Here is a 14824-nt window from a genome sequence, read left to right as displayed (position 1 = left end):
AAACCAAGAAGGATTTTGGTGATCTATAAAATAGAAAGCGCAGATAATCACAACTCCTCTAACCTGTCTTCTACAGGTGTGAAACAAATATTTACTACAGGTGCAAGGTGATCACTCACCTAAGTAGAAATACTTTTTAATAACCTTAACTGCTTGAATTGAGAATATCTGTCCAGAAATAGTAAAAGTGGAGTTATCTCATGATTCTACAATCTGGGAAACCTTTAGCAAAACCCTTGACTTTTAACAAGAATCAATGAACAGAATAATGTCTAATCCCACTTCTCAGAGGCTGATAAAGTTAAATAGCTGACAACCAATATAAGTCCAATAGCAATTTGTTGGAGGGTCTTGTTAAAGAAAAACATCAAGGCATCATGGAGACTTAGACAAAATACTTGAAATCTGACAGTGAGAGTGAAATGTCCAGAAATGAAACTGTCATAATAACATCGTTCAATGCGCTGTAGAACAGGGACTTGTTTTTATCTTTTTAGGGCGTTACGAGGCCAGAGTGAGGATGTACAACTTGATTTTGAGGAATATGTTTAATTGCTTTCTGGCTGCAACTTAGATGAGATGACTGACATCACACTCACTCCAGACTGCTGAATATGAAACTATCACCAGAAGCTGTTTAGCGTAGCTCATCACAAAGACTGGCAACATGGGGAAACAGCTGGCCAGGCTCTGTCAAAGCCAATACCTGCATGTCTATCCATCTATTAGCTATGCCAGGGGCCAGAGCCAATCCCAGCTGACAGTGAGTGATCGGCAGAGTAAACACTGGACAGGTCTATACCAGCAGCCTATCACAGATCTGACATATAGAGATAAACAACTATTCACCTCTGTGGACAGTTTTAAGTGTTGCAAGTGTTAACTGGTGACAGGTTTGAATCCAGAACCGTCTTACGCTGAAGCCATTAAAAAGAAATGTGTAAAAGGAGTAACATGCTGTTTTACCGTGTTTGTTGGAAACTGGTGGAGACTCCAAGAGGTTGCAGGTCAGATTGGACCGAGCTGTCTTCTTACCCGTCATGATTTCTTGAGTGTCAGTGTACTTTTAATAAACTTCTATTCCTGCGTTTCTAGTTTTAATGACTTTATACTGCAGAGGGCACAAAAGTCAAGTCGGATAAAAGTGGTGAGGAAAAAGGGTGCACAGCTTAGATGGAGAACTAAGCTGACCTTTAGAGACCACCTTAGATAATTTAGAGACAGGACCGCATTCACATTTGATCTCAAGGGAATGAGGCTCCAGGGCTCCAGTTTGATGACCAGAAGGAATAATGTTATTAACTCTGCTGGCCTTGTGAAGGGCCTGTTGGCAAGTTGGAAGATATATTTTAAAGGGCTTTTACACTTTTATTATGAGACAGCAAATCAGGAGAGAGAGAGAGAGAAATGGGGATAGGGATGACATGCAGCGAAGGCCGCGAGTCAGATTCAAACCTGGACCACTGTGATTACGACATACGCTGTATGGGCGAGCCACCAGAGCACCTGCTGTCGGCAAGTTTACTATCTGTTCTCCAACTCACTGATGTTTTTGAATGGACTACTATTTAAATTACGATAGAAATACGGCACAGCTGGTTCAGGTTTTGGTCAAACAAAGACCTCATCTATCTGACTTGTGTATATTAGTTAGGCTACATCTCTCAGCAACTGTTTTTGATAGTTGATTCAACATTCAAGTGTTACACCAGATATCTGTTTAAAGGGATACATCACCCAAAATCGATAGTTTACCAACTTTCTACTCACCGTCATACTAAGTCCAATTAATTTTTTTCCGAACAACTCTTTCATGTCGCAGCTTCAGGACACTTAGGTCAGTACAGACGAGCAGTATGGAGGTATCTGGATGTTTCATAGTGTGTGTTTTGGACGATTCAAAACTGAGCTTTATCCGCCGCAGTTATATGAAAATCCGTTGTCAGCCGGACCCCCCCTGGAACTCCAAAAGCGTTTTGATGACTGTGAAAGTTCTCCTAACCCTTCCTTGGCATGACGATGAGTAGAAAATTGGTGAATTATTGATTTTGGGTTATGTATCCCTTTAAGTGCCTGGATTTTGCTGCTTTCTCTTCTTTTATTGAATTCAACTGTTTCTGACTTTGGGTTTTTTACCATAACTAAACATCTGATCACATCAACTTGATCAGTACAAAATTGTTTTTGTTTTTTTATGTTGAATTGACACTTAACTGTCAGATTAATGAAAACTTACTTTTAGAAAGCAGTGTATGTGGTGTGAAGCCCCACTGAGTGATGGTTTGTTCACCAGTACCATCATCAGCGCGTCATAATTGATACTCAGTAACAAATGAAGTTGTATGTCTTGCATGAAATTTAGCAAAACAAAAGTTACCTCTTCACTTTTCTTCACCCTGCACACTGATGGTATTACAGTGTTTCTGAGGCTAATCTGCTTATGTTTTCACACATTGCACAGGCTCATAATAATGTGCACTCCCTCAATAAGGAGCCTGGGCGAGCTAAGAGACACACACATACACACTCTACACAATATGAGAAGGAGGATGAAATAGCTTTGTGAGATTTATTTTTAATTCCTTTTTTATTACTATAGAAATAGATATTTTCTGCTTATAAAGCAGGTTTATTTAAAGGTCTTTTGCGTATCTGCAGATACTTGCAAAGAGTACTGTAGCTGCATAAGCAATATTCTGTTTTTAGGATGACGAGTGAGATTAGGCTGCTGTGGAGAACAGGGTTAGAAATAGTCATAGCCCGAGGGCCCACAGTGCTCTTGATGTGGTTCAGTTCAAACGTGTCTGTTTTAATATCCGTGTGGGCTTTAAATTCCTTGTTTTAGACACACACACAAACACACACACCCACAATTCTTGTGAATTAATTTCCTTGACTATCATAACTAATTTTACTTGGGCCTCATTTGTGTAGGTGTGGATTATTTCTTTAATGTAAGTACAGTTGTGGGTTACATTATCAAATGGCAAGGCAGGCAGCACAGTGTGACCGATCAATAGAGACAAAATTGATCATCGAAGGCAGAATATTCACTCTGAAGCACCTACCTGATATGTGTTGTCAAAGCTGTCATACATGAACCGTGTGATCAGAGACGTCTTTCCAACTGCAAAACAAGAGAACAGAGACAGTATTAAATGAGAGACAAGAGGCCTGGTCCTCTTGTGTTCAGACACTCAATAAACCTCACAGTGGGATCGGTGGCTATGGTTTCTGCTATGGCCGTCGCTGCTGCCCAGGGAGCTCATTAGTGTGTCTGGGAGTGACCGAGAGGTCATGCAATGGCATCAGGTTCAGATGCAATTACAGAGCTGTTGTAACCAGCGTTATATCTGCCCAAAACACCGACATCACCCATCTGATATGTTAAATAGGGAGAATACAGAGAAGATATTCAAGGAAACAATGGGAAATGTGACGGAGAAGCCAAATCAGACACCAAATCCTGCTGGCTGGATAGTAGATGCAGGTGGGCGGGGCTTAGGGTATGGCTGAGAGTAGAAACTGTTTCAGTCCTAGCAGCTTTTTACAGCTCAGTTTCTGAATACAGGTCATGTGCATAATTTCTTTGTAGACTGAGACTCTGATGCTTTCACAGTAGAACTTGTACCTGCTTCTTTATAATCAAATAAAACATTGGAATCTCACTTTTTACAATATGGGTCATATGGGCTTTAGGTTTTCAGGGACTTGACGTTTTTTGTTTTTTTTTAATAAGCAGAACATCCTGTATCATGGCAAGTTATGAGTGCAGATATGAAACTCTTTTCTACCCTAAAGCAAAAATATCTTTTCCATAATGAATGTGTTGGAGCGTGGTACAGGCACTGATAAGAATCAGCATCCATTCCCATTTATACACAGTTCCAGTAACAATTTCTGAGCAATGCTTAGCTCCAACAGTATTGATTGCCATGATCAATGTGTGTGCATTGCAAATCATAACTTACAGTAATCCTGGACTGCACACTCTCTATTTTTGTTTGCACACAGGAAACCAGTGCAGTGGAATAAAAGAAAATATATTCTTGTGTGTTGGCACAAAACTGCCATTTATTTATCTGAGGCAACATTAGCAACAATCAATACCAAATTGGGGCAAATCTAACTGGTAATGCATCCTATTTTTTCTTTTTTCTTTTTAAATCATGCTGAGTAAAATCAATATAAGGTTTGTGTTACTGTTCCACACTGTCTGCTGTTACAGTGGATACATAATGAGAAGATGACAAGTAATTTAAATGCAGATTTGGCCAAAGATCAGAAAGACAAACATTAAAATACAGACACAAACTAACAGGTTCCAAAATAACAAGAAAAACACAGACAATAAAAGATTGTGGTTTTTGTTTTCTGCATTTTTGCTCCAATAAGTCATCGCTGTTAAACTGGTGAGAAAAATGTAAGACCCTGTGAACCCAAATGTATCCAACCATTCGATCTAAGGTGTTTCTCCGTGGAAAAATGATATTTATCTGACACGGACTGTCATGGAGGCGTGTCACCATGTATGACTGAAAAATGACTGGAAAACAGCCACCTAATTTCTAATCAATTCAACAGTCAATCCATCATATATTACATAAGAATGAATCACTTAAAGAAAAGAGGGCTGGTTAGACAGGGTTGACTTATTGAGAGATGGTGTATATGGTTTGCAGATATTTTTTCCTGTGTGATTTTATTAATGTGGGGGATTGATGCAAAGCTAACGGGGAAGCCAGCAGGAATCAATCACATCCTCTCTTTGTATATCCATTTAGCAGCCGTGCAGATGCCTGGCTGAAAGCCGACGTCTTAGATCCTTAACTTCAGCTGAACACATCCAAAGTGCAACGGTTCAGTCCAATCAACCAGCCGACACTCGACAGACTCTGCATATCGCTGACTCCCACATTTCATCGTATTGACTCTTGACTAATAGACCTGAATTATCTATACGCCTGTGCAACATGCAGACATCCATCTGTACTGCTGCCATCTCAGATTTGTTGTTTTTAATATTTGTGAAACGTTAATTCATTATTCATGTGAAAGAAATGCACCGACTCCGAATTTGCAGGGAGAAGCTCACTCAGTAAACATAATCTGTCTTAAACTCACAGTTCACTGAATGGGCACTGTTGCAATTGTTTACATGAAGAGTTTTAATCAGGCCTACTAATTACATGTATCCATGCCCTCACTTGGTTTCCATATCTGCAAGGCAGGATCTGATGAGCAGCTACTGATTATGCTAATGACCTCATGGTAATTTATTGATACACCATCTTGCTTACTTAGCTCCAGAGCTGTCCTCCTTTTTACTAGTGAACTTAACACATTTTAACACAAAAAAAGCACAACAAGTCTAAGAAAGTGTTTGAAAGGTTTGATTATTCTCTAATTTGATCTCTCTCACTAGCACGCCTGGCTAACAAGGTACCTACAGGGACCTAGTTTTGCTTACGAGGCCTAAAGTTAGCATGTCATTAGCTAACTGCAGGGACAGACGCAGCTACCGCAAAACAGGAGCGATTAAACTGAAAATCTTCAGATTCATTCTTTTAGACCTAAAATGATATGAAAATACACCCCCGAGTTGAATTCGCCTGGAATTGTCCTTTAAGATAACAGTGTCATCTCTGCCCTGCATGGTAGTGGATGTGTTGGAAGTTGACCAAGGTGACTGAACTTTGTTTAAGTTACGTGAAGTCACATAAACAATAACGCATTTTTGTGCTCTATGTTCAAATAATTAATATACAGTATGTTCAAATTAACAGTTTTTGTCATAAAGAAATATCAATGTGATATTAGGTTTCCACTTAAAGCAGAAGTAAGCGATCGTTTTGGCCAACTTTTTGTCAGCCGATGGAGTTAGCAGTCCCCGCCCTCGTCATGGATTTATTGGTCCTCGTCCCTACGTCACCACATTCCCGCGCATCCCTTGGCTGCACACAGCCCTTCATGCCGTTCTCTCTCCTCATTGGATAAAACTTGTAGGATACAAGGAAGTATACAAGAAGTTTTCTCCTCGGCTTACAGCAGAGCAGAGTGACTGACAGACCCATGTTTCGGACCAAACACTCTATGTAAGTGATTGCTGTCGGAAGATATAACTATTTAAGACTTACATTAACACAAATATTCCTCTTACTTCTGCTTTAATATTATTGCATTTAGTTCTCTTCAGTCCTCGTTGTCTACATGTTCCATTAACTGAGGACACTGAGTCTAACAACAGTAAGCTTCATCCTCCGTTTCTGAGTCTCTGATCCATCATCACACAACATGAAATTATAAAAACTGAGTTTTTAAAAACCAATTTACAGAGTTAGCAAGCGCTAATAACACACCGGTGACAACTGTTATTTCAGCTTTCAAAATTGACTGTCACTTAAAATAAGAAAACTGCTTTTCTCCGTCTGCAATCCACGACCCTCTGTGACAGAAATAATAAATGGTAAATCTACAAAACCAAGTGGACTTTACTAATATTCAGTTGTGATAATGTTTTTCATTTATTCATGTATTTATCAAAGGTTCATACTTCTCAAATTTGCCTCAATTTTCGGGGATGGGGGGGTTGGAGGAGAGGGATGCAGTGAAAGGCCACTAGTCGGACTCAAATCCATGGCTGCTTCAGTGTAGAAAAGAAAAACTCTACTTGCTCTACCAGGTGAGCCACCACGTCACCCCTTAAAGGCCATTTTTCACTACTTTCAGTCACTAATTAATCAATCAAAATCATCAATAGTTGCAGCCCCTTCACATCAGCATGAGAGAGCAGAACATTAGGATGGAGAGCCTGATCCAACATCCTCGCTGCTGAGTGCTGACTCACCGTCCTCGACCACTAGGCAACATGACACAGCACTCTCTGCTCCTCTCAGTCACTGCTGAAAGCTTCAAAACTCAGGAGCAGACAGCGTGCCCATTTCTCTTCCACTAACTCAAGTGGTATATAGGATGGTGCAATGTGAACAAAATCAGAGGAGACACTGAAATTCTCTCTCGCTTTTACAGTAATGATATTCCGTCACAGCTCTGTCAGTTTTTGCTCAGATGTATGTACAAAACAGTAAAATGATGGATGACATTAAATCAGCTGAATTGAGACCTACAGAGAAACATGAGTGAGTACTGAGTGAACTGAGTGTGTTATTTAATTTTCATCAGTATCTTCAGATATAACTCCAGGTCTGTTTGTGTGAATTTAATTACTGGGGTGGAAGCAGGAAGCTTAGTTACATGGCTGCAATAATTTAGTGAATTTTCCGTTAGGCTAAAAAGAAGTGATTAACAAGGCAGATTTTTGATTACATTTTTGGAATTAGCTCTGCTTTTCTGAGCATTTCCCCCTCGTAAGCTTTTCATCCCCACTGCCATTAACACTCAAAGCTATTTTAGAGATTATGATGGGATTCAAATGATTAGTAGATTTAGTCAGACATAAAAGTAAAATACAAACCAGTGTTACAGATAACATAGCGATAATCTCCTTTCATGCAGAGCGTAACGCAGGTGTGTTCTCACAGGGCAGTGGGTTTACAGAGAAAACGGTAGCTTATTAAATTTCAAAAGGCATGGTAACAGTGAGCTGTAACAGGTTCAACTATAATTTAAAGTGCCTAGCTACGGGCTAGTAAAAACCCTCGCACAAGATTAATCATGTAATGAGAAGTGAGAAGTGTAAAAGCGGATTAATGTCAACGTTTTAATGAGACTTATAAATCCTTGATGTGAAATAAACAGTATGTCCTATAAGTGACATGAGGAGACACAACATACAAGTTGATATTCTCTTCTACGTGAAAACCAAAGATGCAACAGTCACTGCTGAGCCCAGTTTGTGCTGGAGCACTTCTCCCACTGTTTCCAGGAAGTCGGTGCGAATGTTTCATCTTGACATTTACGGCACCTATTGATTACCGTCGCTATCTAATTAAAGTGCACATGTTCCTCTTGTGAAAATGGCCATGAGAGAGCCGTCTGCTGTTCACAACATATCCTCTGACAACAACAGCCTAAATCACTCAAACCACCTCCATGTGGCTTTTACCAGCCAACTGGCCCATGTTAATAAGGACCCGGTGGGCTTGTTTTAAGAGCCCCTCATTTAAGCCGATTTGCCGCTGGACTCAGAGGGAGACTTGACAGTAAATATGCTAATATGTGTTACCCTAATTAGTGCTGGGACACAACGCTAAATTGTTTGTTGTGATTTCTCGATAATATAAATCATTGAGTCGCTAAATGTGCGTTTTGTCTATTGTTATGGGTGATGTGTTAATGTGGGTATGTGTTTACTGTATGTTGCATCGGATGTTTTGTACGGGTTGGTGAAAACAACTTTCCTGCAAAGGACAAATAAAGCTGAATCTGAATCTGAATCTAATGATTAACAGCAGAGTCTTCAACAACATCATCGATTTCACTTGCTTTTGCTGCCGGTAGGCTTTTTTGAGTTGACCAAAAATATTTTGCATAATTGTGAGACTCGTTTCCATACATCAGTATAAAAACAGCTGGATGGAACCAACAGAAATGTCATATTTTCATCACTATTTCATTGTTGTTTTCCACCGTGTGAGGTTTGAATGGTGCTCTTTTAATGACACGTTGGTTGCACCTCCTTCTACTTCGGCTGTGGTTTAATGACACATGAGTGGAGCGTCACAAACTGTTTATCTGGAGGTGCTTAATTTCTAAGATTCAACGACCACATTTCTTTTCTTTTTTTTAACATTCTGTTTATTTAATTTTTCCATATTTAAGACAAGTAGTAGTAGTAGAAGTATCATTGTGAACATATTTTTCAACCCAAGTCCCTCTCCTGCTCCCTCCCTCCATTTCCTATTACCAGTGGCGGCTGGTGGTAAAATTAGTTGGGTGGGCTAATAAATGAATTATACCCATTAAATGGTTAACACAGCTAAAAGTTAGGGTTATCCCATCTCACAAAAGTATAGCAACTAACTAGGCCTACACACTGCATTAAGTAAGGGTCTAGTCCAAAACAAAAACAAAAAAACTTCACCTGGTTATCTCACACATACACACACAGTCTCTCTCTCTCTCTCTCCCTCTCTCACGCACGCGCACACACACAGACGCACGCACGCACACACACACACACGCGCGCGCGCGCGCACAAACACTTACACACACGCACGCACACACACCCGACGATATTGCTCAATTAAAAAATAAATAAATAAATAAAAAAAGACGATATATGCAGCTCATATCGACGGCCTTTCTGGTCTGTTATCGCCATGTCATTTAAGTCTGGTGCTCCCGGTGAGTTTAGAAACTAGATTCTCCACTTCGTTCATGTTAGCAAAGACAGTTTAGAGCAGTAAAGTATGCTGCTACCTGTGATGCTAGCGCCTAGCGCCGCTGTTTTGTCTTCTCCATCCCACAACAACACAACTTTTCCTCCGGTTCCTGTCATTGGTCTGAAAACAGCGGTGTTGGGCTAAATGAAATTAGCCCCAATGACAAGTAAACCAAGGGGGCGGGACATGACGCCTGTCAATCACTGACCCTGCGTCAGCCCGCTGCTGATTGGTCAGAACCGCTCGGCCTGTGGGCTGAATGAAATTAGCCCCAACAGTCGGTCAATGGCGAGGGCGGGACATGGCACCTGTCAATCATCCACAGTCGGAAAATGAATGAGAGCAGACTCGGTGAGCTCGGGCTGATTAAAATTAGCCCATTTAGAGATATCCTGTGTTTTTCTTGAAACTATTTAATATTGTTGCCAGTTCCGATTTTACTAAGACTTAGAACAATCTTTTGTATGTTATTTAGAGAATATAATATAGGCTATATAATATTTTTTCCTCATCTTTTGTTGTGTAATGCAGGGAGGGCTTAGCCCCACTAGCCCATTGATACCAGCCGTCACTGCCTATTACTGACATATAGTATCTCCAGAAATATACTTCAACACAAATTATAGTACAATAGGTCATAATATAAAATAGGCAAAAAATAAATAATAAAAAAATAAAAATAAATAATAAAGTTAAAGTTCACTCTTCCATTCAAGAGCTATGTATTTATTGGCATCTATTGACATTAGCATCATGGATTAAATTGCAAAGCCTAAAGGCAAACAGAAATGCAGTTTTTAATATGTTCCAATGTTTAATGCCAATACATGGCTCTTCTTTTTCATAAGGTGTATGTGTATAATTAAACTATATTTAGTATAGTGGCATGAAATGATCAGAAAAAGACAATAAAATCGTTAATCACAATTTTATGTTTGGCAGTTAATCATCAACTAAAATGTCATGATCGTGACAGCCCTAGCTATGATCTACTGTTTTGGAACCGTTTTTGTTGTGATTCACGGTCACTGCTTCGTTCATCGTTACTGCTCAACTCACTTGGTTGTGATAATTTTAGAGCGTGATTCCTCTGTTACGTAGCCGCAGTTGGGGTCAGAGAGGAGGGATTCATGAGGTTACATAAGGCGTTTAAATCTTTAACGTTGATGTGCAGCATTGTATGTGAACTTGGTGACATCTTCTTCCACTTAGACTTGCAGTACGATGAAGTCCACATGCAGGCATAGAAATAGACAGCACCATCCGATGGGACACTCTGATGGGAGCAGACATCTGTTCAAGGCTCATACAATTTTTCCTGTCTTATCGCTGCACTAAAACTAAAAACTAGTTATTGTTACCCAAAGTCCTATTATTTTGTTGACTAGCTCATTGTAGAACATCTGTGGTATTTTTTGCACTATACTGAGGGAGTTTATAAAGAGTATGATCAAAATCAACATAACAAAGGCAGGTATATTCTAATTTTTAGTTCCCAATACGAGTCCAGCTCCAAAAACATGAGGTCAATCCAAACTGTGCAGTATATAATTGGTCATTAGCTGTATTGCCCTCACTTCTTATGTAATTACCTCTGAGAGAACAAAAAATCTTCTGCGAGAAATGGTTTTGCAGATTCTTATGAGACTGGAGTCGTGCATGGTACAAACACACGCTTTTAATAAACTCAGTTCAGTTTCTATCCTGGTTTGTGAATGATGTAAGCTAATAGCTAGTGATTTCTTTCTTGAAAGAAAAAGTGGAGAGTGAATAAAATAGTGAATAAAATGCCACAGCGAAGAGAATATAGTGAACTCCAGGAGCTATTGGCACAGTAAGTGCTTGGCTTTACTGCATGCCTTTCAACTACACTACTATTTGTATTAAATTACACTCCATAAACAATAAACTGACCTTTATATATTAAATACATTCCTGGGAACTATATAAATGACATTTACTTACGTTATTTTATTCTTCAGGTAGACAGATCACAGAAAACAGTCCATATAATCTAGGCCCCTAATTGCACACATTTCTACAGAGTGCAGGAATTCAACATGTAACAACCAACCACACAATCCCTGTTGATGACATACTACCACACTGAGCAAGATTTTAATTACGTAACCACCTTATAGACACCTTAATAAACAGTAACACAGGGAATTCCTGCCTAGTGGGCTTCCAATTACTTGTCTTGGTTTTAATGAAGTCTCTACTCAATGTGATGCTTCAAAGAGTTTGCAGAGTGAGTTAACAACATGGGGGCCAATTAACAGAAAGAACTGAGCACCTGCTGCTGCTGCAAAACGTGCACTTTCAACACCAAGACTCCACTGAGCACAGTCAGCAGACACCTCATCAAAGCATCTCTGAAGAGCTCAAAATACAATTTTACAGAACATTTACAGTCCTACACATTTGGTTTCACATTAGGGTCTGCCTCCTCCTCCCATTTGTGAACTATGCGACCATAAAATGAGTTGGATAGGGAATTTCTCACTTCTGCACCTACGCCACCATCAGTGATGGAAAAAGAAACAAATGTGTAACAAATATGCTCAAGCAAAATCAATATATCTCTGCAAGACGTCTAGATGAATGTATTAAATGGATGTGACTGAAATGATTCTCTGTCAAAGAAAAAAAATAAATCACACACCTTTAATGACAAAATCATGACCTTGGTCTTTTTCAACATTAGCAGAATTATTTATCTTGTGTCCATGTGTGCAAGCAAATGTTTGTTTGACTAAATTAACAGGGAGAGGGGAAGTTCCTTTCCAATTAAAAGAGTTCTGCAAACGTTTCTTGTTATATTTGCAAGGACTTGAAGAGCTATTATAGCTGAGAAGCTGTAGATAAAGTATTAAATAGATTAAGTATGAACATCCTGGCTATTAACAAGACAATGCATACAAAGTACAATAATGGTCCAAATACCACTTCTTCCTGAGGCTTTATAACTGCTGAATAGGTTTTCCATGCAGTCTTGAAGCCAGGTAAAGCCCCTGCTGGTCACTTGGTGGCGGGCATCATGGAATACCCCTGAGGTCTTGGCAGCCAATCAGAGCATAGCAGTGCTTTCTGCATGGGCCCAGCTCCCACTCACAAGGAGATGGATAAAAATAAAACAGTACGTGTCATGCCTCGCCTTCGCACGACATCGGGATAAGGGCTCAGCATGCTAGGGAGAGGCAGATATCTAATATTTATCAATGAATGGAACAACAGAGAAAAATAAATGGTTATTTGTGATTGTCCTCTCTGAGGAAGGGGAGAACGGGGATCTGGAGAAGATACAGACCAGTGGGAGAGATATTGACTCTTAAATCTGTGTGCTAGCTTATTCATAGTCACAGCAGCTGGCATAAAGAACAGAACAGGAAAATGCCAAACAGCAGATGGCCTTCAAATCAATCTTCTTCAGTCAAAGTTAACGAATTACACATGCAAACCAAAAGAAACTGTCAGCCTAAGAGTGCTCAAAAATCCCTTGTTTCAGTCTTTATCCTACTTTGAAGCATTATTTATAATCGCAAGAGTGCTGGGATGTTGCACCAATGGTGACTAGCTGCATGCGACTGATTCTATTTCACACTATTCACCTACAAAGGTGGCCAGATACAGCAACCAATGTTCTGCTTTTCGCCACCAAGCAGCTGATGGAGAGTTTAATGGTCCAATTACTTGTCATACTGCTCATTTGAAAGAAAAAAAGTCTACAAGTCGTTGTGCCCGCGGATGTACTGTGCCCTCTACAAGGATAAAAAAAAAAATCAAGATCTTGCATTTTTCATATCACCAAATCCCAAAACTGAGCCACAATGAGCTCCTGGGATTCGAAACGTTAGACACGAAGCTGCCTCAGGCAAACGTCATCATCACACACTCAGAATAGCATGTGCAATAAATCGCTGCTATGTGTTTTTGTAAATAACAATAAGATTTAACCAGCTTTGTTTATATATTGTCTCTACCTGACATTTCCAGCCATTAAAATGATTCAAGTTCACTATAATTAGGCCAAACCATAGACAAACTACACAATGCTACCATCATGTTAAGTGAACTTTTAGCAGACTACATCAAAACCTATATGACCACTTACATTTATATTGGCACTTGGCCTAGTGTCAGCTAGTTTGAGCCCTTCATTTATTTACTTCCCTCCAATGGAGCAAAAAAGAACAAGTGACTCCAACACAAAGTGAATAAATGAATGATTTTATAACCAAGATGTTGTCTGACAAAACCACTAAAAATATATTTTGTAACTGTGAATTTACTGTGAGTGGATGATCATTACATTTTAGAAACTTGTTTTGTTTACTTTCTCTTTATTTTTCATACCATCCAACTGACATTCATTTATTTGCTGATTTAAACTGATTTAAAGATAAGATGACATGAACTGTCCTGCTGTAAGCCTTGTCTGAATTGTTATGGTGATAGCATCACATGCTGCAAATGTCCAAAAAGGCCAGGAATTGATTCATATAATCATAATTGATCACTGTGAGCAGGTTCCATCATATTCTGCAGTGAGGAAAAGCCAGAGGCAGAAGGGTAGACAAGTTTGGATGAAAACATGTTGGGGGAGACACAGACAACACAGGTTGTCTGGAGGTGGAGGTGAGATTTTAACTGTCAGCTTTAATATCCGTCAACAGTAGTACGCTAGCTAACATTAGCCTCAAGGGCTGGAATGTTTACTGTCTCTTGACAACACTTTCCTCTGCTTTTTAACTCCTACTATACTGTATATAAATCCTGTCTGATATCACCAGAGAGGCCCAACTGTGAACAATTCGAGAGATTTAAGACTGAAATCTATTAATCTCTCAAATTACTAAATAATCTGGACTGCACATTTTAGTGAGTGACTGAGGTCCAGGGCGAGATTCCTCCTCTGGCTGGAAGGAGGGTGGAGTATCGGGTCAGGTCAAAACCCCGGTAGTCTGACCCTTCAAATGATTGCATTTTCTGCCTTGCCACCAGTAGGTCAAAGTGTTCACTAATCCTACAACATAATCTTAATCGGAATAGAACAACAATAGATATGTAGAAATTGCAAGTTATTTAATAGTTTTTACAATACTGTATGTCACATCGACTGTACCAGTAGAGAAACTGCAAAATGAACTCTTACCAGGACACGTCCATTTACCAATACCTCTGAATAATGGATGAACAAGCTTTCAGACCCAACAAAGGCTGTTTCCCGTGCACACATAAAGCACTCAGAAAGCCATTTCAGCCCTTATGCAGTCTAATGAGGCATTAGACATTACTAACAGCAGTAACAATACACACACAGCTATGGAGTAAGAGTAGTGACATATCCACCAGTGTGCGACACCAGTTTTGAAATATATGACTCCCGCGGTGTTTGTAATTGCCGAAGGAAAGGAGATAGAAGTCATATGTCTTCTGTTTGAGGCCATAGGGCTTGAGAGAGACCAACTTGCCATTTA

The 14824-nt window shown here is 39.6% G+C and overlaps 1 protein-coding gene across 2 annotated transcripts in view; it reads right to left on the bottom strand.

Annotated features, from left to right (window-relative positions):
• The window catches only part of rab6ba (RAB6B, member RAS oncogene family a), a 53792-nt gene that overhangs the window by 23516 nt on the left and 15452 nt on the right, over positions 1–14824 (bottom strand). For both annotated transcript variants that reach the window (XM_085773632.1, XM_085773631.1), the window contains exon 2: positions 3069–3127. In XM_085773632.1, coding sequence (XP_085629758.1) covers positions 3069–3127 — 59 coding nt within the window. The remainder of the gene's footprint in view (positions 1–3068; positions 3128–14824) is intronic.

This window comes from Trachurus japonicus, chromosome 4 (genome assembly GCF_045865225.1).
Source record: "Trachurus japonicus isolate A0001 chromosome 4, Traja_1.0".
Lineage (NCBI taxonomy): Eukaryota > Metazoa > Chordata > Actinopteri > Carangiformes > Carangidae > Trachurus > Trachurus japonicus.
Note: the sequence above shows the minus strand (reverse complement) of the source record. Positions and strands in the feature narration are given on the sequence as shown.